Here is a 16,892-nt window from a genome sequence, read left to right as displayed (position 1 = left end):
TGGTGCTTACTGGAATACAGAGGAAATGATCAGATGCTTTTAAAGTGTCAGCTGCACAGAATAAACTGTTTAAGTCATGAGCTAATTGTTTATGGCTGCTGAGTGATGACTGGTTGGGTATAGCAGGACAACGCTTCCGTAGAATTTCTTATGTTGTTTAGCTGAAGTTTCTATGATCGCTTTGCAACTTGTGGCTTGCTATCTTCAGGATGTGACAAGTATTGGTGGTTTTTAGAGTGCTTCTTACTGCCACTGTTACCTTTTGTAGCATTGCTAAGTCTGCAGTGAGCTTTTCTTCTGAACTCTTTTTGCTTTTCTTATTTTCCTCTGAGGAGAGAGCTGTGCTTTTTGTTTAGAACTTAAGGCTTGTTTTGGAAAGTCTCAGTAAATAACATTTCTTACTGTTTCTATTTCACTTTATTTTGGAATATTGTCTGGGATAGAAGGACTCTGCTTTGGCATCTGTATATGCTTAAAGTCTTCTACTATGACACGCATAAGACCTCAGTCTAGAATATACATTCTGCAAATGGTTTACTCTCAGCAGTGTCCATTTTCACAGGGGAAAACGTAGAAGGAAAAATCTGTTGTTGGTTATGTGTGATGGAGGAGTTCTGCCTTCCTTTAGGAGCAGGCAGAAGAATTTATATTGTGCCTTTTACCTCTGGCCCACAGTTTGTATTGCTGAGGTATATTAGAGATGAGCTATGTCAGCCTGGGCCTCATGTGGGAGGGTAAGGACTTCTGGTGTGTACAGACCCCTTCTGTGAAGCTAAGCTGTGGGATTTCTTGGAGGTCTTTGTGGTTGCTAACAGTACCAGGAAGCTCAAAAATCTATTAAAGTAATGGCAGAAGAATCTAATAAAGGTAATTAAGCACACCAGGGTTTCTGCTACTGCTGTTATTGAGATTCCTGGTAGCTGGAAGCTCAATGTTAAGAAGGGAGCGTTCTCTTTTTTGTCCTTTTACTGTTTACTTAGCATCTAGAAGCTGTTAGATGTGCTTGGATTGACATCATAAGCCTGCTCTTATCCTGCCTTAAAACTAATCTGAGTTAACATGTTAAAGGCAGAAACAATTCCTGATAGCTCCTGACTGGAGATGAGTGTGTGTGCATACATGCACATACATGGATTTGCTGATCTTTGGGCTATGCTATTTGCTCAGGATGTGAGAAGGAAGTGAAGGAAGAGTGGGAAAGAACTTGGAAGGAAAGAGTGGAAGAACTTGCCTTGTGGTTTGAAGAGATCAGGATGGATGTGGTGACCCTTGAAGGGGGCGGTGGGTGGACCTATGTGGGAAAGGTCCCTTTTCTGTTGAGAGCTGTGGAACATACAGAGGTAGAGAATCCTGGAGGTGTAGGTTTTTTTGGTGTTTGATGTGTGCTGGAGAAGGGGAAAACACCAGCGACTTTAAATGCGATTACATGGACAAAAGGAAAGACTTCATTAATTGAGGCCCTTGTTAGGATTTATTAGATGCTCGTGAGTAGGATGAATTATTGGTAGCGAGTTAGGGTACTTAGTAATTGTCTGTATGTGATTCTTTGTGTTTTTGTGTGTGTGGTTTTATTTTTATTTATTTATTGTTATTATTATTATTGTCTTCCCAAACCCATTCAGAATTGTGCTGTCTTGTAAAATGGCCTCTGCTGGCAAAAACTGTGCTGTGCTGTGAAACTGCAGCCCCTGCTGACAGATGCTGCTTTGCATAAAAGTGGCTCTGTGCAGACTTGGAGTGGAGCTGAGCTGAGCTGGGGAAGTGGTGTTTGCCACCATGGTGTCTGTGGTGTGTAGTTTCCTGTGCAGTGTATTGCATTTCCCTCTGTTTTCGTGAGGTCTTTGCTGTTTCTCCTCTTTTGTTCTTAAGTACGGAGATGAAAACGTATAAAAGCATTAAGAGTGGGTCTGTAAATGCAGAAGGAAGGCAAGAGGATTGCCATGAAAATTCCTTTGTGGTGTCAACTTGTTCATATTTTACACGTTGCTTTTTATTAAGCTCTAACTTCTTAATTGATGTCTGCTCGAATTAACTTTGCTCTGAGGAACTGAATGTCAGAGAGAACATTTATTTTGCTTCTTCATTTCTGATGGTGTAGTATGTTTGCTTGCCTTCTGCAAAAAAGTATGCTTAAGGTCTTTGGTTCAATTCTGTTGCCACGGAAATACATGAGAATAGAGTTAAGGAATGCTGAGATCTGAAATTGTTTTTCTTTTTAGCTCAGATCTGTACTGAAAGCACGAAGCGTAGCAGCAGCTCAGCTCTTACAGCTTCAGTCTTTGATGCTTGGGCTTTTTCTGAATGAACAAGCACAGTTAGGAATGATCTTCTGATGGCTTTAAAAACAAGCACAACTGTGAGGTGTCCTCTCGCTTGTTGTGAGTAGTGCTCAATTTCTGGCAGCAAAGCTGAGTAAGATGTGTAAGACAATTCTGCAGCCTTGCCTCCCTTAAGAAATCATTAATTTCTGTTTATTCCAAATAAGGACGTCAGTTTTGAGCAGCACCGAGAGCGCTGTGCTCTGTGACATGAACCAGAACACAAAGTTGCATTGTCTTAATGCTCGCATCCATCTGAATGCTCCTTCCAGTTCCCCAGGATACCTCGTGATCCTCAGGAGGTGTCGTGCCTTAAGCAGGCACAACTTCTGCAGTTCTAGTTGATGTTTGCTGCTGTTTGTGGTCATCGGGCTGGAAGTGTGAGGATGCAAAAAGGAGGGAAGGAGTTAACTATGTGCATTGCTGCTGGAGGCTGCTTCTGCAGGATGTGCGGATGGGCCACAGTTACAGTCCTCTGTATTTCTGGTTGCTTGGATGATGCTTGTGAATAATAGAGGCACCTTGCTGGGCAGCGATTGTTAAACTAAGGAATAGTTTGTGGATGCAGGTGGTAAGAGGAGTTACAGAAAATAGTCTTCCTAAGCTTGCACAAGCCAAGTGTTATAAGAATTGCATTGGTAATAATTTTTACAAGTGGTACTATACTGTTCTGGAAAAGCCTACATAAATGTTTTATTAGGAGCTCTGTAGCATATTAGATTTCCTTTTGCTGAGAGCATCTGACAGGGGTCACGAGGCTTGTTGGAATGAATGTTTCATGCTTGGCCTCTTAAAACATTTCAGAGGGAGGCTCTTTTTAATGAAACCATCAACTACGTTACTGCTTCTACTAGTTCAAAAATCGTAAGTCCTGAAGGACGCGTACGGGAAGCCATTTTTTTTTCCAAAGAATTGTGCTATGAAATATATAGGATCGGATAAAGATTTTATTGGAAGTTGATTTGGCTCTGCTGCATTGTGTGCCTGTGGCTTTTCCTCCCATGAACGATGCTCCCATCCCACACTTGCTGAGGAAACACTTCTGTTCCAACGTATCTTCTCATATTTTGCTCAAACTCTACTTTATAGAGGGGGTAAAAAGTCCTTTTTTCAATCTAAAAACATTATTTTGGTTTCTCTTCATATAAAGTCAGAAAACGTGTTAGTACTTAGTGTTCTTTCCAATATTCCTTCTCTATGTGACAGCATGCTTTGCTTTTAAACAATACTCTTTTGTAATCATGATTTCAGTGCCGATGTATCAGAGAGTTGAGGGCTGAAAATAAACATGTATGCACACACATGCGTGTCTCACCACGTTGGTTGGAGTCTATCTCAGTAATTGTCTTTCACTGCAGAGAGCAAAACCAAGCGGTTCTCGCTGTTTGTTTTCCTTGGTTTGAAACTCATGACGTAGTTGGCTCATTTTCTTTCTTTCACAGCAAATCTCGGATCTGAAAAAAGAGAACTTCAACCTGAAGCTTCGGATATACTTCCTGGAAATGCGAATGCAGCAGAAGTTCGATGGTCCCACTGAAGACATGTACAAAATTGTATGTGCTTAGAATATCATGAGAGAATTATGTATCTTTGAGGAGTTTGTTTAATGGGGATGCTGCCTGTTTTACCTCTGAGTCTTTCTCTGTTGGAAATCTCAGCATGGCTATCTTATTCTGCCCTTTGACTGTTCACTGGAGGAGTCTACTTCCTTTCTAGCAGTTCTTTAATGCTATTTCACCAGCTCTGTGGCAGCTATTGATCAAAGTGGCAAACTTTCCAGTCTGCATGGAGCTGTTTCCTCTGAAGCACGTAGATGAAGTCGTATTTGGGTTGTGTGTAGCTTCTTGTCTTATTGCTCTACGTTCCTCTAAATCAGGAAGTCATCTGGTTCCTATCTAAGTTTGTAGAAGGTGTGGTTTGGTTTTCTTGTTGAAGTTTGAAGAAGGATTTGAGTCCATGCATCCTTGTTATTTCAGGTGTATAAGGGGCAAGCATTTACTTTTTTGTCTGCGTTCTACAAGGTGTTCATTTTGGTAATGTGATGGCATTAGATCTCCTCTGTAATAGAGTGGAAACTTTTAGTTTCTCTTGCTGGTTGTCACAGTAGTTAAGTGCACAGCTGCCTAGCTAGCTCATGGTTTCAACTGAATATTGCTGATTGGTCTGTTTTGGTCTTCTGCACCTCTCCTAGCCTGTCTTGTAGTGGCTAACGTATTGAAAATTATCCGTCAACTTGTGTGCCAAGTAGTTCTTGTGCCATATGTTTTCCCAGGCTGTAGGAAAATCATTTAAAAACGATTAAAAGCCTCAATAATTGGTATAATCAGGTTTTAAAAAGGAAATGGCTAGAAAATATAGTTCTTTATAGCTTCCAAGCTCTTGCAATTCCCAAGCTAATTTGCATGACTCCCTGTTGTAGTTAAGCATACACATGTGTTTGTAGATTGCACTGGTCCTAAATGCTTGACCCTTGTAAAATGTGCTTTTATAAGCTGAAATTGCTATGCTGTTCTTATCCCAGTGATACTTTATTTGCTGTTCCAAGCAAAACTAACCTGTACAGTGATGTTAACTTATGCATATGGTGACCTCTGAGTTCTCTGCAGATGCTTTCATTCTTATGTTCTAGAACATCGAGCTGAAAGTTGAGATAGAAAGTCTGAAGCGTGATCTGCAGGAGAGAGAGAAACTACTCATCAAGGCTTCGTAAGTACCCAGTATATTAAAACTGTATGTTATTTAAGACTTCCAAGGTCTTACTTCTGTTTGCATGCTTTTTCCTGATTCTTCTAGAATACGAAGAGCCCAGAGCAGCATTTTAGTGGTGTTTTTCTAGAAATTGTCCCTTGCGATGCTGGAGTGACATTTTAATTCTCATACACACAGTGATGTTGTCACAGAGTAACTTAAATATTAACTTCATTCCACTGTATTTTTCTGGTAAACAAATGGGGCTCCTTAGTTGAGAATGGGTTAGCATTCCTATCATACAGGTTATGCTAAGGCTGATATTTCCCTGTAGGGCTATTTCCTTCCAGATACCAGTTTCAAAACAAATCCAAGCTGGCAGTGACAGCTAATGACTGCTACACAGGCCTCAGTTGCGATGGAATTTTCTGTGGCTGACCTCACGTGGTGTTAAATTGTTACTAATTACTTTTTGCGGTAGTTCAGAGTTCCAAGTAGATCCTGCAGACCAGATTAATTTTCGTTTGCAGCTGTCAAAAGGTTTCACTGGGCTTTGAGTGGAACCTTGCATGAGTTCATAATAGGACGTGGAATTTAGGGGGGAATCATAACATGTGGTCATCCTTTGGTTAGTGAAGAAGTATCAGAGAAGAAGGAGCTGGTAAGGAATTACTAATTACTGAAAAAGCGATTAGGAGAGGTCTCAGCAGCTACATATCTTCAGTTTATTCCAGTGCTGCTTCTTGTAGGTAATACAGCTCTTCTGAAGGCTTACTACTGTACTTGCAAGCTTTAAAAATATGAAAGAAATAGTAACTATTTTTCATTGCGTGCTTATTCATTTTGACAAGGAGTGACAAGGATTGTGTGGAGCTCATTGCTGTACATTAAGCAGAGTCTATACCACCAAAATTGTTATGTGGTGTGTAGATGTTTGTATTCAGTCTTACAGTGACAAGCAGGTACAGGTAAAGTAGATTACGGAGAAGTGTCTTCTATCAGCTGCTTGCACTTAAAATGTTTTCTACTTTGATATGCAATGGGATTTCAATTATATGTTATGGCCTTTCAGAAAGGCAGTTGAAAGCCTGGCCCAGGGTGGTGATGCTGAAATACAGCGCGTGAAAGAGGAGGCACAAAAGAAGTTACAGGAAATGGAAGGAATGTTGACTGGCAGAATAAACCTTCTGGAGGAGGTGAGTGCCTAAAACTGAATGAATAGTTAAAAATCTGTGCTGTTATCTGAGATTTGATACTGTGATGGGCCTGTATTTTCAAAACTGCTTCAGCTTTCATGGAGAAATAGCTAGTGCAAATCCAGGAGGAGAAGAAAAGAGGGGAAAACCAAAGTTGTGAAAGGGAAAGTACCGTTAGCTACTCTTAAAGCACTGAATAACAGTTCTTCAGGAAGTTCCTACCTTTGGATGCTCTTTGGGTATGTTCAGTACAGACCTTTAAGTCTTGGGTTCCAGTGAGGAAGCTTTGTTTCCAGAGCTGCGATCTCTGTTTAGAGGAAGAGGGGCTGCATTTTGGACACTTGTTCTGGTAAGGTCTCAGCTTCATAAATAGCTGAAACCACTCTGTAAGAGCTCCTGTCATGTGGTTGACGCAGTTTATTCCTGTATTTAGTTTTGAGCCATTACTGGTATCTTAACAGGGGAATTGCTTCAGGTTTTCCTCATTTTCTAATGTACAGGCACCACAAGGAAAAAAATTGTCTCTATGAGTAACATGCTTCCTCAGAAGCAAGGAGACTTCTTTTCCTTGTAAAAAAAATAAACCAGATTTTGAATGGCTTGCGCTGGAAATGTTTAAGTTCTATAAATAAACTCATAATTGTTTTGCATCGTTGAGTGCATACACTTAGGTGAGGGAATTATATAACAATCTTGTGAGAGAATAGAAATCTGGTGCTCTTTTGTAAGTAAATAAATAGGATAAGGTCAAGGTCCATTATTTGCTTTTCTGTCCCAAAAGGATGAATTGGTCACAGAAGATATTGGTGGCAGTCTCATAATGCTATTTTCTATCAAGCTGATTTAGCAGGATTCCTGAAGCAGTGAGCTCCTTCAGAGCTGAGGTGTAGGGGTTCACTGTGACCTTTCCTGCAGTGGAACTGGGGTTTCTCAATGCATTCCTTATGCTATTGCCTAGGTAGAAAAGATCCCAAATTACTTATTGTAAAACAAAACAATCAATCAGACTGACATTTCCTAAATCTGACATAGAGAGTAGCAGATATTATCTCTTAGTGCTATAGTATTTTCTGTAGCCTGAAGGTAGTGTTGGCCTCTGACATGAATTTTATTGTGTTGGTGAATGTAAATACTGCAGAGCGGTATTAGTCACTTGTTCACGTAGTTCTGTGTAGTTACACAGATCCAGGTATGAATTCCCTTTGGAGTTTTGATTGAGAGACAGATGCTGCCAGGGAGGGGAGAGGAGCAGCGGATTCTAGTGGAGAAGGGCTTTTCCTTCACACCCAATTCCCCAAGAGATCATCTTTGAAGGGGAGGGGATTACTTGTTAGGCTACAGGGAGGCTGATAGATCATAGGAAGTAAATCTCAGTGAGCACAGCAGGGAAGCTTACCACAGAAAAATGAAGATGTGAAACAAATGTTGTGTAGTGCATGACAGGTTGCTTTTGTGCGTTTCTGTTTGTTTTGTTGGTGGCTTTTTGTTCCCCAGCCCAGTGAGCTGGGCTTCTCGGAGTTGACAGGAACATCTGGGTGTTCCCTCTATTTCTGTTGCTGTTCAAGGGAAACACGGTTCGTGCTTTATCAGTGCTTTATCAATGATCCTGGAGAGTTCCAGTTAGCCGCAGTGAGGCTGTGAATATTGATTTTTATCCTTGATTGAACAAAACCCCCTTCAATCTCTTTAATTTGTCTGTTTCTTGTGATAGTGGGGAGGATAGTGGGGTAGCATCAAATTATTTTAAAGCAAATTATCATATATAAATGTAAAGTCATAGCACAGGGGCACTTCTGTTTCTGCTGTTGGATAGGGAATTTGATTTGCTACTTGGAAATGAACTTCCCGTCTTTATGTACCACAGAAAATTGATTAATCTGAACTTTTCATGTCTGTATTTTCAAGAAGCGTTTGCAAAGTGCTTGAAATAATCAGTGTGTGTTTGGTAAAGACTCTTCAGTATATGAAAAACTTCTGTGAGCATTTTGTTCTTGCAGACAACAAAATGGTTTTTTTTTAATTATGATTTGAACACCAGAATCTTAAAGCTGCACAAGAAGAGGCGGAGAAAGCCTTTGCAATGTCAGAGAAGGAGAAAGCGTTGAGAATTGTTGCTGAGCAGAAACTTTCTTCATTTACAAGTGCTCCTGCCAAGGATCTGGGTGTGATTGCAGGAGCTGAGAAGGACAGGTGAGAACTCTTGCTGGTGGTATTTCTGACCAGTTGGAAATTCTTATACTGTTGAAGTGTGAAGAGTCAGCATGGGTATAGACTTCAGTGGTTTGATCCTTCCCTGAAATACATGAATGAGTGTTACTAGATATCTAATCAGCTAGTAAATGAGTGCAGCAGCTGGTTTACATGTTGATAGCAAAATCTTTAAATGACGTCTGAACGTGTAAAGAAATCAATATGCATGTGACATGAATGTGTCCTGCTTTAAAGCTTTTTTGTAACTTTGCTGTCTTCTGCTTCCTACTTTTGTGCCATTGCTTGAGTAGAGATTCACTCTTCTGTCTGTGTTCACTTGCTGCTTTCATAGTGTTTACATGCTCCTCAGTCTTGGTGGTGTATCTGTTGAGGTTGGTAAATCTAATGGGAAAAGAAAAACTGTGTTTGAGCTTCATGGCTTTGGTTATGTTTTGCAAAGGATTGGTTTTGCTTTGTTTGGCAGGCAGCTGAAAAGGTGCCTGAGTTGTTCTTCAAGGCAGGGAGAATGCGTACAGTTAGATCTCAACACTTGAAGGACTGATTTTATTGTTATGTTTTTTAAATATATGTGGAGTAAAATACACGTGTGGTTAACCTTCTAGTAAAGCTTGGGTATGTGAGCCTGGGATGGAAATGAGAAGGTAGTTATAATTTGTAATGCTCTGGAGTATCCTTTCCTGTCCTTTTTTGACTGAACCCTGAAGTTAACTGCTCTGAGTCACTGCATAATCAGACTGTCCTGGCTATGGAAGGTTATGTTGGCCTGAGGCTTTCATTTATCAGTTTTATAATACAGTAGGACCGAAGCAAGGTTTGTAGTGTTTTCAGACAGCTTTTATATAAGCATACACATTGAAAACTGCAAGTCTGAACTCCTGCAGTATCATAATTTGGTGAAGTTGTTCTAATGGGTTTTGATACTGCACATTAAGTGACGCTGCAGTGATTGTAACCCGGCTGTTAGGCCATCTCATTCCCTTCCCCTTTATCTTCCCTGTCTTCTTTCAATCTCTTAGACCCCTCTGTGGACACAGTCCTGGGTGACTTGAGCTGGGAAGGAGTGTGCTACAAAAGTGGTCCCTTTCCAATGTATTTCAGTTGCCAGCTCTAGAGCTTTGTGTGAAAACAGTGCTTGAAGTGTGGGAAGAAGTTGTCAGTACTGAATCACTGAAATGAAGGCTGTGTGGAGTAAGGAACTCTTTTGGTGATCCTGTGTTGGCAGGATCTCCTATAACTGAATGCTGATAGATCTGTCAAAGCAATTGCAGGACCAGAAAAACAGTGCTGATGGAGGAAGGTATTTGACTCCTTGAAGTGAACAAAGTACTAATGTGCAACACTTCAAACTTGTCTGAGAGTAGCACATAGGGAATTCATGCTGTATTAAAAAGGTCCTCTCACCATCTGGGTTGCAAAACACTAAGAAAATCACAGCTGGTGTCTTAAGCCAGAAAGTTTTCAGGTACAACCCTTATGTCTGTCAAAAAAAAAAAACGGAAGCGTTGATTTTAACCAGTTGAAAGACTGGAGGTGTTGAGGTGTGTATCTGACCATGAAGCCATCACCTAATTTCTGGGGGCTGTGTGAAACTAGAATCAACTTCAGCCACAAATACAAGTGATGGTACTTGAGGGACCCTCCACAGTGGTATGTAAGGATATGTACTAGGAAGTGGAATGCACTGATAAACTTCTGTGTATAGGATAATGTAAACAAAGTGTTGAAGCTTTAAGGATTTATGTTTAAAATGGGTTCTGTTGGAAAAGAAAAATGAGTGCTTTGCAGATAGCTCAAACCTGTTTGTCGCTTGCTTTAAGGGGATGGCACCTCCTTCTCTGGAGGAAGGGGGAGCTGTGGAAAGAAAGGCTCCCTCAAGTTTTACAAGTGCTGTCTGGAGTCTTCATCTGGGAAAGCTGTCTGCAAGATTTACTGCAATGACTGGAGAGTCGCTGGTAGATGATGCAAGATTAATATGAAAAATCTTATCATTTTAGACTTATAGAGCAACTGAATCTGTCTTTGAAAAGTAAAGAAGCTGTAATTCAACGTCTTGCAGAGGAAAGCTCTCAGAGCGGACCTGGGGATGGGAACTTATCAGCAGAAAAAATCAAAGAACTTACCATTGCGTTGAGACATGAAAAAGACAATGAGATAGAGGTGAGGAAACTATTGCAGCTGTTACACACTGTAAATCTCATGGGGTCTGGGATTCTCAAGGTTTTGTGCATGGCGATACATGAGTGACTTAATAATCTTTAAAAATCCTTCTCCACTGTTATTCCTCTCCCCCTTTTCCATCTCCTAAACAGTCAATGTTTATATTGTGTTTTGGCAGTCAGTGTTCATCCTTACCAGCCATGCTTGTCGTTCTTTCAAAGAGAGACCATTTCCCTCTACTTCATGCTTGTTTTATTATAGATACTGTGTAATTGCTTTACAGAAGTATTTACTAAAATAAAAGCTAAATGTTAATAGATCCCCGCCAATAGATGGCATAACTTTTACAGTACTGAAAGTTAAGAATGTGACGTGAGAGTTTGTTTTAGGAAGTTTCTCTACTCTTATCTCCTTTTATAAAGCTTTTTCTCCAGATAAGTGTTTAAAAAACTCTCATGAAATAAAGTGAAAGCATTTCACTTAGCTTACAAAAAGTACCAAGAGTCGTCATTGTATTTCTATCCTCTTTTTATGAGGAAAACAGATACCTTGACAGCTTAAAGGCAGGAATAAGTCTGAAGGCTTGCTTTTCTTGGTTGTTTGCTTTTCCATTTGTTATTCACACTAGGAAAACTGAAAGTAGAAAGGAATTATAGAGACTGTTGTGCTTCTGAGAAATATTCATGCCTTTTGTTTTGGGACTTAACGATCAGTGCAGAAACACCTTTTTGTTTCTGTCAGGAATAGATGAGAGCCTTCTACGACTGAACTGAATTAAAGCTTCACTTCTGGGTCTTACTGCAATGAAATCAACGTGTCAGGAAGAACTACCCAAAACTCACAAAAATATTTTGTGTCAAGGTGAAAGCGGGGTCACCTTGAATCATTTCAAAGCAAGTGGATGGACTGTGTCATCCTTTTGGGATGTAGTACTAGAGAAAGAAATATGAACGTGTTTGGTGCACAACTCCATTTTTATATAGGATTATTCTTTGTTTTTCAAAGCCAAACAGCCTTCCCCAAGGAAAAGCCCTAATTAGAATCTCCTGTGTTAAAAGCATCCTGCTGACGTAGCTAAGTCTCATAAAGATGCGTTTTTGTTGGCTTACGAAGCAGAGTTGTCCTGTCTCTCATCAGAGAGCACTGGTTTCTTTCATACCATGCCCAGGTACATCTGTAGATCTGTAGACTTCCAGGAAGCAACTGATACAATATATTCCTGCCTAAATGTTGGCTGTAGTACAGTTCTGAGGCATATACAAAGTTTTTTTTTTTCCTTAAAGTTCATTTTATTTAGTTTCAGTGTTTAATGCGTTGCTTTTGTGTTTAGAATCAATGGACCTGTTTTGTTTTATAGGCTATTAAGATGGAGCTTAGAAATGAGAGAAATTCCTTTGAAAAAAAAATCCAGGTAAGTCCTAGTTGTCCTTCTGTATTTTTGGCTACTCATAGGCCATGTTGGGATATCTTTTGTTATACATTCATAAATATAGAGAAGTCTTGGCTAGGAAAGTAGTAAAGCAACTCCTTTGGTTAATTCTTTTTTTTATCAGATGGCAGGAAGGATCCCCTTGTTTTTGAAGCAATTTTCAGTGAAACTGAAAGGCACGCTCCTCAAATAGTGAAGCTGTGTGGCTGGTACTTGTGGCCAGCCCATGATTAGGTTTCTTTTATGATATTCCAGGCATATCTTTAAGATGATGACTTGCATTTGGGACATATTTAATATTAGTCATTTGAATAATAGGATATAAGAACTTGGAGACTGTACTTATTAATCTGCAGCTATCTCTTAGTAAGAAGTTAATGCAACTTGCGCATAATCTAATTTAGTCTCTCGAAGAAGAGTTGCAAGAGAGAGAAAATGAGCTTGCTGTTGAAAAGAAGAATGGCTTGAAAAGGGATAAAACCATTCAAGGGCTAACTGTTGCACTAAAAGCAAAGGAAAAAGAGGTATGATGACTATGATCTTGCTGGTTTGTAGATCCATCGCTGGATGTGTGTGCATGATGTGCATGTGTCAGGGATTGCTTGATGTCCCTGTAACTGCTTAGGAAGCTTCTAGTAGATTCTAAATTGCTCCTGTCATGCATGTAAGTAGTTCTGTTTGTTATCTAGAGCTTTGGGCCTTCAGCTGGAGGGGGGGGGAAGATACTTAACTGATGCTTTCTCCCTTAAGAACTTAGAGGAAAAATGTTTTCATTTACACACTGCTGTTTATCAGCTCTGAGCACCACTTAAAAGCTATGAGAAGTATTTTTTTTTTGTTGTTGAGTAAGTAGAGCTGTCATAAAGGAAGGTGAAATAGTAGGTCAATGTCAGACGAAATTCGAATTTTATGGAAGAGAGGGAAGTGTTTAACTTGAGTGATAGGCAGTCTAGTGGGTATGGTGTGAGGCAAGAGTTTCTTTATGGGAGATTTATGATGATGTATTTGATGTTTTTGTTCTTAAAAATCTTTGTTTTACGTAGTTGGCTGGATGGATAATGAGGTGGTGGGATGGCTATTACTGAGTCGCCATCCCTTGGAAATAACTTTCAATGTAGTGTTCCTTTTACTTTACTTAAAGAATGAAGAACTTGCTTCTGAAATTGAAGATCTCAATGCTTCGTTGGCTAAGGCAAGAGAGGCAACTCATAAAGCACAGATACAAAAATTCAAGGTAAGCAAGCAGTTAATGTGGCTTTCCCCTTCCCTGCACCTTCCTTCTCTGTATTTCCGCACAACATAAGTATTTGTGTATTTGAAAGTAAAGGATTGGAAAATACTTCAAAGGGGTTTGTTTTTTTTGAATGTTTTAATTTCTCTTGTGAGATTTTGCCCAAAAGAATTGCTTAAATGATTGAATCTTAAAATAGCAGATTTCTTAGCTTATTTTCTTTCTTCTATAACAACTGAGAACTAAGTAAGAAATGTGTAGAAGCAAAATGAGTTGAAGATGAAGGTACAGCTACTTGTGGAGTTGAGATGACACTGAGCTCTCTTAATGGAATGTTTTGGTTGTTCTTCGAAAAGTGTGGTAACAGCTCACCCTTCCACATTAGCAGAGTTAAAATGCATCTGAGAGACTTGTTTGTATTTCTTCAAATAATCAATGTGAAGCCACTGCTTAAAAAATAGTAGAAATATGACTACACTGTTTTCCCTTACTAATGCTTTTGTATGTGCAAGGAAGAGGAGACTTTGTGATGATAACCTGTGTGTAATGTGTAGTATGTAAAACAGGAGAAGGCAAAACTTCTGTTTAAAACAGACCACATAATGTATACCAGCTAATCTTAAAATGAAGCCTGGTAAAAGGTAGACTTGCAACTTTCAGTAATTAGTATTAATGGCAGTAACAACTTCCATTATGATGATTGTTCATCCATTTGCTCTCTTAAATCAGTGGAAATGGAAGAGGTTGATAGTTTGCTTCTGCAGTATTCAGCTGAAGCTTTATGACTGTCTGTACTGGCTTTTGATTAAATCTAATTGAAATAGTAGTGGTTGGTTCTCAGAGAGCACCTCCATTTTTTCTCAAATGAGATTTATTTCACATAAACCAAATTTAAATGTATTATATTGAGACAAGTATATCCAATGTTGTCTCCAAGTCATTTTGTCCTTTGTGTGAGACTATAGTTTGTTTGCTGTTTAATACCACAGAAGTACTGCTTTATGAGATATTAGTCTAATTTAACTCTTTTATTTTTGAGCCTGATTATTTTTGAGTTCTAGGTTTAAAAAATGTGCCACTAATCCTTCCTGCCCACAGAACCCATGTTGCGTGGTGTGTGACAGAGCAGGCCTTCCTCCTCATTACTCTGCTCCTTAGCTGCAAACTTGAGTTGAAGGCAGTTCTCTGTGAGTAGATCATAATGCACAGCCCACAACTCCTGCCACCTGTGTTGTGAACTTCCAGGAGGCTGGTTGTAACAGAATGTGATAGGGAAGAAATCACACTTGCTATTTTATATACCACATATGGATTTGGTAACTTCTTGACATGGTCTGGATTCAGACTGACCCCAAAATAGAAATTTTATGTAATGAGAGCTTTGGGAACCAATGATAGCATGGTCTCGTTTGTGCTGTGGATTCCTTTGCAAGTCAACCTCCATCTAATTCTTACTTACCTAAGACTTTGCCTTATGTTAGATGTCATTGAAAGCTTTGTTATGTCGGGCACTTGAGAAAATATTCAGTATAACATTGGCATTTGGATAACTCATTTCACTGGATTTTTGTACCTGAAATTTAAAGTGGTTGAGCGCACGTGGGGCAAGCAACAGCAGTAAAACTTGCAGTTGTACAAAATACACTTTGAATGCTGCTTTACGTTTCAGGGTGCTGAGGATTATCAAGCTCTCTTGATGGAAAAAGAGACCCTCTTAGCAGAGCTGCGTTCAGAAAACCTCACAAAGGATGCTGAGAATCGTAAACTGCAACGGAGGATTAAAAGGACTGATCAAGAGCTAAATGATCTGAATTTAGAGAGAGAGAAAATGGAGAAGGAGCTGGATGAAGCACAACTGCAGAAGAGCAGAAGTGACAAAACCATTAATGTTATTATCATTTTTTCCCTTCATTACGTTTAGAAATACTGTGTGTGTTTGTTGCTAGCATGTCCTTTTCTAACAAATATAAATTTTTAACTGAAATGCTTTATTTGCTCAGTGTTCGAAAGAACGTAGCCAAGAAGACCAGGAAAATTCTGGCACTGAGTCTGCACGGAAAAAGTATTTTTTAAATCTTTGATAGCCTTGGTTAAGTCATAGCTGAAATGGTTAGCCTTCATAAGTGGTAAATGGTGGCTGTTTGCTTCAATTTTCTGATGGTAGTCTGAACGTGCCTGACATACAGTGTCCGTGTTATTTCTGCTGTATTTACCATGTTACATGCCTCCATTGTCTTAAATTGCAGTATGTGAACTCTAAGTTCTAATGCAGTGCAAGAGTGAGAAGCCAGCTGTTGCAACCTGAAGGCAAACTTCAACTTGCTTCTTGCTGTCGCAGCTTGGTCACTGTAAAGGCTGTATGACTAATTGCAAGTTTTGCTTGTAAAATCCCCAAACCACAACTTGCTATATATAAGAAAAAAAGTGTATCTGTTCCTTAATTTTACTACATATTCTCTTCAGGGCTTTTTTTTTTTTTCAACCTTAGTGTAGATGTCTAGACAGGCTCTTCTTTGAGCATGCACAGGTCATGCAACAAAGTGAATGATTGGGCTTCCTCTTTTCTTCCTTTGAAAAAAGGATGCATGTTCTGCTCAGTGCAGACATAATATACTTCTCACCCATCTTGCCATGCACATTTTTCTTTCCTTAGGGCAGCACCTGCGTGATGGGTGGACTCCTGCCTGGTTGCAAAGGCTGGTACTTTTCATTTAAGGATTAGCCTTTATCTACGTTAAATAACATAAAAGATCAAATGAGCTTGTACTTCTTTAGTTCATATTAATATCATTAATAAGGTCCGTATCTAATTATTAGATAAGGACCTTATTAAATACGGTGTGTATACGTAGAAATGGCTGCCCCTGCAATGTCACTTAAAACCAGCAGAGGGATCTCTTTACCTACAAAGAAATAAGATCTCTTTTCCCCCAGCCTGCTGTATTTATTTAACTTACAGTTTTGGTTGATTGTCAGCTGTGGTTAGGCTCCTGTCACACAGTCTTTATCTTTGCTGTGCTTTGAAAATTTCTTCTGGGTGTTGAGGTTAAGGGGAGAAAGAGCAGATAGCTCCCATCAGTAAAACAGCCACAAAGAACATATTTTATTGATTTAAGTATTTTGTCTTTAACTGTCTTCTCTATTCAGAATCTTTTTTCATCTTTAAGGGGAGCTAGAATATAAATCTGTATGGGAAAGGCACGAAGAATAGGACTGAGTAGGGATTTGCCAGGGGATTCAGAGTTACTGGTATTACAGAAATCTATTTGACTCCATTATGTCCAGGTTTTTCATGTAAATGACTAGTTTCTTGGGGAAAAGCATTCCTGTCAAAAGATGAGCAGTCTTATAGAAATTATATCCCCAACCTATTTCCTACTCCTTGCAGAACAGCTGCTTCAATTTCAGAGTTGCTAGTACGTTTGGATAGAGCAAGACTGCCTGTGAAATGTTGCCCATTAAGTAGTAGATATGTGGGAGTAAAAAAAATATGCTGTGATATTTTGCTGTTTGACAAATAGGAAACCACGTCAGTGATCTGATGCAAACCTCTTAGGAGACAGCCCTAAAAATCCTATTCTGCTTATGCCCCGAGTTACCTATTTCTCACTATGTTTCTACTCTGTTAGGAACATTCTTGCTAGCTTTATTCTAAGCTGTCC

At 39.4% G+C, this 16,892-nt stretch overlaps 1 protein-coding gene across 3 annotated transcripts in view; it reads left to right on the top strand.

The window, feature by feature from the left end:
- The window catches only part of CDK5RAP2 (CDK5 regulatory subunit associated protein 2), a 74,232-nt gene that overhangs the window by 2,353 nt on the left and 54,987 nt on the right, over positions 1 to 16,892 (top strand). For 2 of the 3 annotated variants that reach the window (XM_021414391.1, XM_021414390.1), the window contains exons 4-12: positions 3,761 to 3,871; positions 4,948 to 5,024; positions 6,079 to 6,202; positions 8,241 to 8,392; positions 10,408 to 10,570; positions 11,928 to 11,981; positions 12,404 to 12,523; positions 13,141 to 13,233; positions 14,900 to 15,118. In XM_021414391.1, coding sequence (XP_021270066.1) covers positions 3,761 to 3,871; positions 4,948 to 5,024; positions 6,079 to 6,202; positions 8,241 to 8,392; positions 10,408 to 10,570; positions 11,928 to 11,981; positions 12,404 to 12,523; positions 13,141 to 13,233; positions 14,900 to 15,118 — 1,113 coding nt within the window. Of the gene's footprint in view, positions 1 to 3,760; positions 3,872 to 4,947; positions 5,025 to 6,078; positions 6,203 to 8,240; positions 8,393 to 10,407; positions 10,571 to 11,927; positions 11,982 to 12,403; positions 12,524 to 12,572; positions 12,664 to 13,140; positions 13,234 to 14,899; positions 15,119 to 16,892 lie in introns of those variants that run through there. The other variant, XM_021414392.1, reaches the window with a different exon arrangement.

Source organism: Numida meleagris, chromosome 16, assembly GCF_002078875.1.
Source record: "Numida meleagris isolate 19003 breed g44 Domestic line chromosome 16, NumMel1.0, whole genome shotgun sequence".
In the NCBI taxonomy this organism is placed as follows: domain Eukaryota; kingdom Metazoa; phylum Chordata; class Aves; order Galliformes; family Numididae; genus Numida; species Numida meleagris.
The sequence above is the reverse complement of the archived record's forward strand: the minus strand, read 5'-3'. Positions and strand labels throughout refer to the sequence as shown.